This window comes from Oncorhynchus keta, unplaced genomic scaffold (assembly GCF_023373465.1).
Source record: "Oncorhynchus keta strain PuntledgeMale-10-30-2019 unplaced genomic scaffold, Oket_V2 Un_contig_21605_pilon_pilon, whole genome shotgun sequence".
NCBI classification, from domain to species: Eukaryota; Metazoa; Chordata; class Actinopteri; order Salmoniformes; family Salmonidae; genus Oncorhynchus; species Oncorhynchus keta.
This window is the reverse complement of record NW_026282524.1, coordinates 14,241-24,488: the sequence shown is the minus strand read 5'-3', so window position 1 is coordinate 24,488 and position 10,248 is coordinate 14,241. Positions and strand designations below refer to the sequence as shown.

The 10,248-nt window shown below is 44.7% G+C and overlaps 1 protein-coding gene across 1 annotated transcript in view; it reads left to right on the top strand.

The window, feature by feature from the left end:
* Positions 1–9,661, top strand: part of LOC127921187 (CCR4-NOT transcription complex subunit 2-like) — a 43,831-nt gene extending 34,170 nt beyond the window's left edge. Inside the window, exon 10 of the mRNA XM_052504968.1 lies at positions 7,901–9,661. Within this exon, the coding sequence (XP_052360928.1) occupies positions 7,901–7,987 (87 nt within the window). The 3' untranslated portion in view covers positions 7,988–9,661. The remainder of the gene's footprint in view (positions 1–7,900) is intronic.
* Positions 9,662–10,248: the final 587 nt, after the last annotated feature.

Sequence of the window (10,248 nt, the reverse complement as noted above, 5' to 3'; positions counted from 1 at the left end):
GTGTATTCACAAAGTATTCAGACCCCAAGGTGAAGGACAGAGGCTTGAGGACTGTTACCGTAGTTACAGTGCATTCACAAAGTATTCAGACCCCAAGGTAAAGGACAGAGGCTTGAGGACTGTTACCGTAGTTACAGTGTATTCACAAAGTATTCAGACCCCAAGGTGAAGGACAGAGGCTTGAGGACTGTTACCGTAATTACAGTGCATTCAGGAAGTATTCAGACCCCAAGGTAAAGGACAGAGGCTTGAGGACTGTTACCGTAGTTACAGTGCATTCAGGAAGTATTCAGACCCCAAGGTGAAGGACAGAGGCTTGAGGACTGTTACCGAGTGCATTCACAAAGTATTCAGACCCCAAGGTGAAGGACAGAGGCTTGAGGACTGTTACAGTGTGTATTCACAAAGTATTCAGACCCCAAGGTGAAGGACAGAGGCTTGAGGACTGTTACAGTGCATTCACAAAGTATTCAGACCCCAAGGTGAAGGACAGAGGCTTGAGGACTGTTACCGTAGTTACAGTGCATTCAGGAAGTATTCAGACCCCAAGGTAAAGGACAGAGGCTTGAGGACTGTTACCGTAGTTACAGTGTATTCACAAAGTATTCAGACCCCAAGGTGAAGGACAGAGGCTTGAGGACTGTTACCGTAGTTACAGTGCATTCACAAAGTATTCAGACCCCAAGGTGAAGGACAGAGGCTTGAGGACTGTTACCGTAGTTACAGTGTATTCACAAAGTATTCAGACCCCAAGGTGAAGGACAGAGGCTTGAGGACTGTTACCGTAGTTACAGTGTATTCACAAAGTATTCAGACCCCAAGGTGAAGGACAGAGGCTTGAGGACTGTTACCGTAGTTACAGTGTATTCACAAAGTATTCAGACCCCAAGGTGAAGGACAGAGGCTTGAGGACTGTTACCGTAGTTACAGTGTATTCACAAAGTATTCAGACCCCAAGGTGAAGGACAGAGGCTTGAGGACTGTTACCGTAGTTACAGTGCATTCACAAAGTATTCAGACCCCAAGGTGAAGGACAGAGGCTTGAGGACTGTTACCGTAGTTACAGTGCATTCACAAAGTATTCAGACCCCAAGGTGAAGGACAGAGGCTTGAGGACTGTTACCGTAGTTACAGTGCATTCAGGAAGTATTCAGACCCCAAGGTAAAGGACAGAGGCTTGAGGACTGTTACCGTAGTTACAGTGTATTCACAAAGTATTCAGACCCCAAGGTGAAGGACAGAGGCTTGAGGACTGTTACCGTAGTTACAGTGCATTCAGGAAGTATTCAGACCCCAAGGTAAAGGACAGAGGCTTGAGGACTGTTACCGTAGTTACAGTGCATTCACAAAGTATTCAGACCCCAAGGTGAAGGACAGAGGCTTGAGGACTGTTACCGGTGCAGTGCATTCACAAAGTATTCAGACCCCAAGGTGAAGGACAGAGGCTTGAGGACTGTTACCGTAGTTACAGTGTATTCACAAAGTATTCAGACCCCAAGGTGAAGGACAGAGGCTTGAGGACTGTTACCGTAGTTACAGTGCATTCACAAAGTATTCAGACCCCAAGGTGAAGGACAGAGGCTTGAGGACTGTTACCGTAGTTACAGTGCATTCACAAAGTATTCAGACCCCAAGGTGAAGGACAGAGGCTTGAGGACTGTTACCGTAGTTACAGTGCATTCACAAAGTATTCAGACCCCAAGGTGAAGGACAGAGGCTTGAGGACTGTTACCGTAGTTACAGTGCATTCACAAAGTATTCAGACCCCAAGGTGAAGGACAGAGGCTTGAGGACTGTTACCGTAGTTACAGTGCATTCACAAAGTATTCAGACCCCAAGGTAAAGGACAGAGGCTTGAGGACTGTTACCGTAGTTACAGTGCATTCACAAAGTATTCAGACCCCAAGGTAAAGGACAGAGGCTTGAGGACTGTTACCGTAGTTACAGTGCATTCAGGAAGTATTCAGACCCCAAGGTAAAGGACAGAGGCTTGAGGACTGTTACAGTGCATTCACAAAGTATTCAGACCCCAAGGTGAAGGACAGAGGCTTGAGGACTGTTACCGTAGTTACAGTGCATTCAGGAAGTATTCAGACCCCAAGGTGAAGGACAGAGGCTTGAGGACTGTTACCGTAGTTACAGTGCATTCAGGAAGTATTCAGACCCCAAGGTGAAGGACAGAGGCTTGAGGACTGTTACCGTAGTTACAGTGCATTCACAAAGTATTCAGACCCCAAGGTGAAGGACAGAGGCTTGAGGACTGTTACCGTAGTTACAGTGCATTCACAAAGTATTCAGACCCCAAGGTAAAGGACAGAGGCTTGAGGACTGTTACCGTAGTTACAGTGCATTCACAAAGTATTCAGACCCCAAGGTAAAGGACAGAGGCTTGAGGACTGTTACCGTAGTTACAGTGCATTCAGGAAGTATTCAGACCCCAAGGTAAAGGACAGAGGCTTGAGGACTGTTACCGTAGTTACAGTGCATTCACAAAGTATTCAGACCCCAAGGTAAAGGACAGAGGCTTGAGGACTGTTACAGTGCATTCACAAAGTATTCAGACCCCAAGGTGAAGGACAGAGGCTTGAGGACTGTTACCGTAGTTACAGTGCATTCAGGAAGTATTCAGACCCCAAGGTAAAGGACAGAGGCTTGAGGACTGTTACCGTAGTTACAGTGTATTCACAAAGTATTCAGACCCCAAGGTGAAGGACAGAGGCTTGAGGACTGTTACAGTGCATTCACAAAGTATTCAGACCCCAAGGTGAAGGACAGAGGCTTGAGGACTGTTACCGTAGTTACAGTGTATTCACAAAGTATTCAGACCCCAAGGTGAAGGACAGAGGCTTGAGGACTGTTACCGTAGTTACAGTGTATTCACAAAGTATTCAGACCCCAAGGTGAAGGACAGAGGCTTGAGGACTGTTACCGTAGTTACAGTGCATTCACAAAGTATTCAGACCCCAAGGTAAAGGACAGAGGCTTGAGGACTGTTACCGTAGTTACAGTGCATTCACAAAGTATTCAGACCCCTTGACCTTTTCCACATTTTCTTTGTTACAGCTTTATTATAAAATTGATTAAATTGTTTTTTCTACACACTCAACCCCATTTTTTTTTAAAATAGCAATTTTTGCAAATGTATAATAAATAAATACAAAATAAAGAAATATAACATTTATATAAGTATTCAGACCCTTTACTCAGTACTTTGTTGAAGCGCCTTTGGCAGCGAATACAGCCTTGAGTTTTCATGGGTGAGTTTGGCACACCTGTATTTGAGGAGTTTCTCCCATTCTTCTCGGGTTCTTGGTCACTTCCCTGACCAATGGCCTTTCTCCCCCTATTGCTCAGTTTGTCCTGACAGACAGCTCTCGGAAGAGTCTTGGTGGTTCAAAAATTCTTCCATTTCAGAATGATGGAGGACACTGTGTTCTTGGGGACCTTCAATGCTGCAGACATTTTCTGGTACCCTTCCCTAGATCTGTGCCTCGACACATTCCTGTCTCAGAGCTCTAAGGACAATTCTTTAGAGTTCATGACTTGGTTTTTGCTCTGACATGCACTGTCAACTGTGAGACCTTATATAGACAGGTGTGCATTTCCAAATCATGTCCAAGTTGTAGAAACATCTCAAGGATGATCAATGGAAACAGGATGCACTGGAGCTCAATTTCCAGTCTCATAGCAAAGAGTCTGAATACTTATGTAAATAAGGTATTTCAGTTTTTTATCTTTAATACATTTGAAGAAAAAAATTACCTGTTTTCGCTTTGTCATTATGGGGTATTGTGATGTCATTATGGGGTATTGTGATGTCATTATGGGGTATTGTGATGTCATTATGGGGTATTGTGATGTCATTATGGGGTATTATGGGGTATTGTGATGTCATTATGGGGTATTGTGATGTCATTATGGGGTATTGTGAGGTATTGTGATGTCATTATGGGGTATTGTGATGTCATTATGGGGTATTGTGATGTCATTATGGGGTATTGTGATGTCATTTATGGAGTATTGTGATGTCATTATGGGGTATTGTGTCTAGATTGATGAGGAAAAAAACAATGTAATCCATTTTAGAATGAGTCTGTAACATAATGTGGAAAAAGGAAGGGGCTTGAATACTTTCCCAGGGTGTTGTAGTTACAACTAGAAATACTGTTGTTTTGGGGGGTTGTCTCAAGGCAAGAAAACAATAACAGCTTTTCCAATTGCATGTATGTGGTTTGATATAGATGTGCTTTGTCATGCAGTTGTGGACATGTGTGTTTCCAACATGGACTCTTGACATGTGGGATCATTCACTCCCAGAGGATTTGTAAAACTGCTGATTCCCCCCATAGAGAGCTTCTAGTACTGTTCTATCATGTACAATATTCTCCTCCAGATGTTCTGTATTTAATATGCTGCTTCAGCTGAACACTGTTGTTGTCCACTGCTCTGCCTAAAATACTGTTGTCCACTGCTCTGCCTAAAATACTGTTGTCCACTGCTCTGCCTAAAATACTGTTGTCCACTGCTCTCCCTAAAATACTGTTGTCCACTGCTCTCCCTAAAATACTGTTGTCCACTGCTCTGCCTAAAATACTGTTGTCCACTGCTCTGCCTAAAATACTGTTGTCCACTGCTCTGCCTAAAATACTGTTGTCCACTGTCCCCTAAAATACTGTTGTCCACTGCTCTCCCTAAAATACTGTTGTCCACTGCTCTGCCTAAAATACTGTTGTCCACTGCTCTCCTAAAATACTGTTGTCCACTGCTCTCTGCCTAAAATACTGTTGTCCACTGCTCTGCCTAAAATACTGTTGTCCACTGCTCTCCTAAAATACTGTTGTCCACTGCTCTCCCTAAAATACTGTTGTCCACTGCTCTGCCTAAAATACTGTTGTCCACTGCTCTCCCTAAAATACTGTTGTCCACTGCTCTGCCTAAAATACTGTTGTCCACTGCTCTGCCTAAAATACTGTTGTCCACTGCTCTCCCTAAAATACTGTTGTCCACTGCTCTGCCTAAAATACTGTTGTCCACTGCTCTCCCTAAAATACTGTTGTCCACTGCTCTGCCTAAAATACTGTTGTCCACTGCTCTGCCTAAAATACTGTTGTCCACTGCTCTGCCTAAAATACTGTTGTCCACTGCTCTCCCTAAAATACTGTTGTCCACTGCTCTGCCTAAAATACTGTTGTCCACTGCTCTCCCTAAAATACTGTTGTCCACTGCTCTGCCTAAAATACTGTTGTCCACTGCTCTCCCTAAAATACTGTTGTCCACTGCTCTGCCTAAAATACTGTTGTCCACTGCTCTGCCTAAAATACTGTCCACTTGTCCACTGCTCTGCCTAAAATACTGTTGTCCACTGCTCTGCCTAAAATACTGTTGTCCACTGCTCTGCCTAAAATACTGTTGTCCACTGCTCTGCCTAAAATACTGTTGTCCACTGCTCTGCCTAAAATACTGTTGTCCACTGCTCTCCCTAAAATACTGTTGTCCACTGCTCTCCTAAAATACTGTTGTCCACTGCTCTCCTAAAATACTGTTGTCCACTGCTCTGCCTAAAATACTGTTGTCCACTGCTCTGCCTAAAATACTGTTGTCCACTGCTCTGCCTAAAATACTGTTGTCCACTGCTCTGCCTAAAATACTGTTGTCCACTGCTCTGCCTAAAATACTGTTGTCCACTGCTCTGCCTAAAATACTGTTGTCCACTGCTCTGCCTAAAATACTGTTGTCCACTGCTCTGCCTAAAATACTGTTGTCCACTGCTCTGCCTAAAATACTGTTGTCCACTGCTCTGCCTAAAATACTGTTGTCCACTGCTCTGCCTAAAATACTGTTGTCCACTGCTCTGCCTAAAATACTGTTGTCCACTGCTCTGCCTAAAATACTGTTGTCCACTGCTCTGCCTAAAATACTGTTGTCCACTGCTCTGCCTAAAATACTGTTGTCCACTGCTCTGCCTAAAATACTGTTGTCCACTGCTCTGCCTAAAATACTGTTGTCCACTGCTCTGCCTAAAATACTGTTGTCCACTGCTCTGCCTAAAATACTGTTGTCCACTGCTCTGCCTAAAATACTGTTGTCCACTGCTCTGCCTAAAATACTGTGTCCACTGCTCTGCCTAAAATACTGTTGTCCACTGCTCTGCCTAAAATACTGTTGTCCACTGCTCTGCCTAAAATACTGTTGTCCACTGCTCTGCCTAAAATACTGTTGTCCACTGCTCTGCCTAAAATACTGTTGTCCACTGCTCTGCCTAAAATACTGTTGTCCACTGCTCTGCCTAAAATACTGTTGTCCACTGCTCTGCCTAAAATACTGTTGTCCACTGCTCTGCCTAAAATACTGTTGTCCACTGCTCTGCCTAAAATACTGTTGTCCACTGCTCTGCCTAAAATACTGTTGTCCACTGCTCTGCCTAAAATACTGTTGTCCACTGCTCTGCCTAAAATACTGTTGTCCACTGCTCTCCCTAAAATACTGTTGTCCACTGCTCTGCCTAAAATACTGTTGTCCACTGCTCTGCCTAAAATACTGTTGTCCACTGCTCTGCCTAAAATACTGTTGTCCACTGCTCTCCCTAAAATACTGTTGTCCACTGCTCTGCCTAAAATACTGTTGTCCACTGCTCTCCCTAAAATACTGTTGTCCACTGCTCTGCCTAAAATACTGTTGTCCACTGCTCTCCCTAAAATACTGTTGTCCACTGCTCTGCCTAAAATACTGTTGTCCACTGCTCTCCCTAAAATACTGTTGTCCACTGCTCTCCCTAAAATACTGTTGTCCACTGCTCTGCCTAAAATACTGTTGTCCACTGCTCTGCCTAAAATACTGTTGTCCACTGCTCTGCCTAAAATACTGTTGTCCACTGCTCTGCCTAAAATACTGTTGTCCACTGCTCTCCCTAAAATACTGTTGTCCACTGCTCTCCCTAAAATACTGTTGTCCACTGCTCTCCCTAAAATACTGTTGTCCACTGCTCTGCCTAAAATACTGTTGTCCACTGCTCTCCCTAAAATACTGTTGTCCACTGCTCTGCCTAAAATACTGTTGTCCACTGCTCTGCCTAAAATACTGTTGTCCACTGCTCTGCCTAAAATACTGTTGTCCACTGCTCTGCCTAAAATACTGTTGTCCACTGCTCTGCCTAAAATACTGTTGTCCACTGCTCTGCCTAAAATACTGTTGTCCACTGCTCTCCCTAAAATACTGTTGTCCACTGCTCTCCCTAAAATACTGTTGTCCACTGCTCTCCCTAAAATACTGTTGTCCACTGCTCTCCCTAAAATACTGTTGTCCACTGCTCTGCCTAAAATACTGTTGTCCACTGCTCTGCCTAAAATACTGTTGTCCACTGCTCTCCCTAAAATACTGTTGTCCACTGCTCTCCCTAAAATACTGTTGTCCACTGCTCTCCCTAAAATACTGTTGTCCACTGCTCTCCCTAAAATACTGTTGTCCACTGCTCTCCCTAAAATACTGTTGTCCACTGCTCTCCCTAAAATACTGTTGTCCACTGCTCTCCCTAAAATACTGTTGTCCACTGCTCTGCCTAAAATACTGTTCCACTGTCTGCCTAAAATACTGTTGTAGTCCACTGCTCTCCCTAAAATACTGTTGTCCACTGCTCTCCCTAAAATACTGTTGTCCACTGCTCTCCCTAAAATACTGTTGTCCACTGCTCTCCCTAAAATACTGTTGTCCACTGCTCTCCCTAAAATACTGTTGTCCACTGCTCTCCCTAAAATACTGTTGTCCACTGCTCTCCCTAAAATACTGTTGTCCACTGCTCTGCCTAAAATACTGTTGTCCACTGCTCTCCCTAATATACTGTTGTAGTCCACTGCCGTTGTCCACTACCGTCCCTAAAACCCTTGTTCCTCCCCTCCCTTTCTAGGAGTTTCATCTGGAATACGAGAAGTTAGAGGAGAGACCCCACGTGCCATCCACCTTCAACTACAACCCAGCTCAGCAAGCCTTCTGAGAGACTTCCTTCCCCTCGTTCTCAGTCCACCATGGGATCCTAGACCTGGTTCGAGTTCTGGTCCCTGGCCCTGGTTCCTCACAGCAGACAAGACGGACAGACCTACAGACAGCGAATGCCGGTGTGGCTGGCTCAGGCATCCTGCTTTTTATTCCTCGATCCACCGTCTGGCAAATTGACTTTAGGCCAAATGGAGGGAAATCCGGCGACCATTTTGGCTCCGAGCAGGTCCTTCTTCCCCTGAACTGAATGATGTGCCGCCCAATCAGACGCTGGTTTCACTTTTTTAAAAATCTTTTTTTTTTTCTTTTCCCTGTTTTTTTCTGACCTTGTCCCTTTTTGTTTTGGTTGGTTGTCATTTTGAAAACATTCAGAACCTTTTTGTTTACGCCTCATTCTTCAGACCTCCCCATTGGTCACGAAGCACCATGACATCATAATACACACACACAGACCCTCTGACAGTGACAGAACAAGGTTGATCTGTCATTATCCAACAGAAGTGTTCAAAGACAATACCTCAACACAATGTTACTGTAGCAGAGTGGAAGACCCACAGACCCAGACAGACAGACCCACAGACAGACAGACAGACGGACAAGAGGCCAGGAGAAAATGCAATGTTCATATTGTAGCTCTATTTCGTAATAAAAGAACACAAAAGATGTTTGTGGATTTGTTAATATGTGAAGACGAGACCCATAATAGTTCAGTTCGGACATTAACTCACAAACACACATTTATTTTCCTTCTGTTTATTCTGTCATTCGCTCCCTTTCCATCCACCATTTCTCTGCCCCTTTTCTGCCCACAAGAATTATCCACCAATCAGTGACAGACAACCTCCAGCTGTCCGTATTATCCACCAATCAGTGACAGACAACCTCCAGCTGTCCGTATTCACTGAGCCTCATCCTCCTTCCAGGGACGAACAGGAGAACAAGAAAGAACTGTCTTTGTTACAATTTTGTAATAAAAGTACAAAATGTTTTTCCATTTTTTGGGAGGGGGGGCTTACAGGCATCACAGATGAATAAAGAGATGTGTTCGATGTGTATATATTATATATATGACATCTATTTTGGAGAAGATTAAAAACATAAAAACAGACTGTCGCCCGGCTGTACCTCGTTTTTAGGAGGTGAGCGCGGAGCGAGGCAATACTGGATGTACTGTACGACGTGGATAAAACGGGACTGTTCTGGGGACCATGCCTGTCAACAACAATAACCTGGATTAAAACTGTACTGGAGCCAGTGGATAGAGGACCATGCCTGTCAACAACAACAACAACCTGGATTAAAACTGTACTGGGGCCAGTGGATAAAGGACGACAATAACTGGTCAGGACAGGGGACCAGGCCTCACGCCCTGAACACTTTCAATTCAACAACCACAGCAAACAATGAAGAACACCAAGCATTACAATCAAGGGTCAGATACATTCTCAGTGAGCCAATAAGAACACCCGTACCCATGTGATGGTAGTTTTGGAGGGATGCGATTGGAGAAAGATGAGGACTGAAGCACTTCACTTTGGCTGTTTTCAACAGCAGCTTTTCATAGGAAAAGAAAAACCCCAATAAAAAGGAAATATGATGAAGAAACAGTTGTATTTTCTGATCACGTTCTGGAAAAAGCTGCTTCTCTTTAATAAAGTAGCTTTCTCCTGTATGCTGCGGTGTGGGGGTTGATTTCCTCTGTGTCTGTCTGCGTATGGCTCTGTGTCTGCGTGAGTCTGTCTGCGTGTGGCTCTGCGTGAGTCTGTCTCTGTGTGAGTCTGTCTCTGTGTGTCTGTCTCTGAGTCTGTCTCTTTGAGTCTGGCTCTGTGTGTCTGGCTCTGTGAGTCTGTCTCTGTGAGTCTGTCTCTTTGAGTCTGGCTCTGTGTGTCTGTCTCTGTGAGTCTGTCTCTGTGAGTCTGTCTCTGTGAGTCTGGCTCTGTGAGTCTGGCTCTGTGTGTCTGGCTCTGTGAGTCTGGCTCTGTGTGAGTCTGTCTCTGTGCGTCTGTCTCTGAGTCTGTCTCTGTGAGTCTGTCTCTGTGTGAGTCTGTCTCTGTGTGAGTCTGTCTCTGTGTGAGTCTGTCTCTGTGTGAGTCTGTCTCTGTGTGAGTCTGTCTCTGTGAGTCTGTCTCTGTGTGAGTCTGTCTCTGTGAGTCTGTCTCTGTGAGTCTGTCTCTGTGAGTCTGTCTCTGTGAGTCTGTCTCTGTGAGTCTGTCTCTGTGAGTCTGTCTGCGTGTGAGTCTGTCTGCGTGTGAGTCTGTC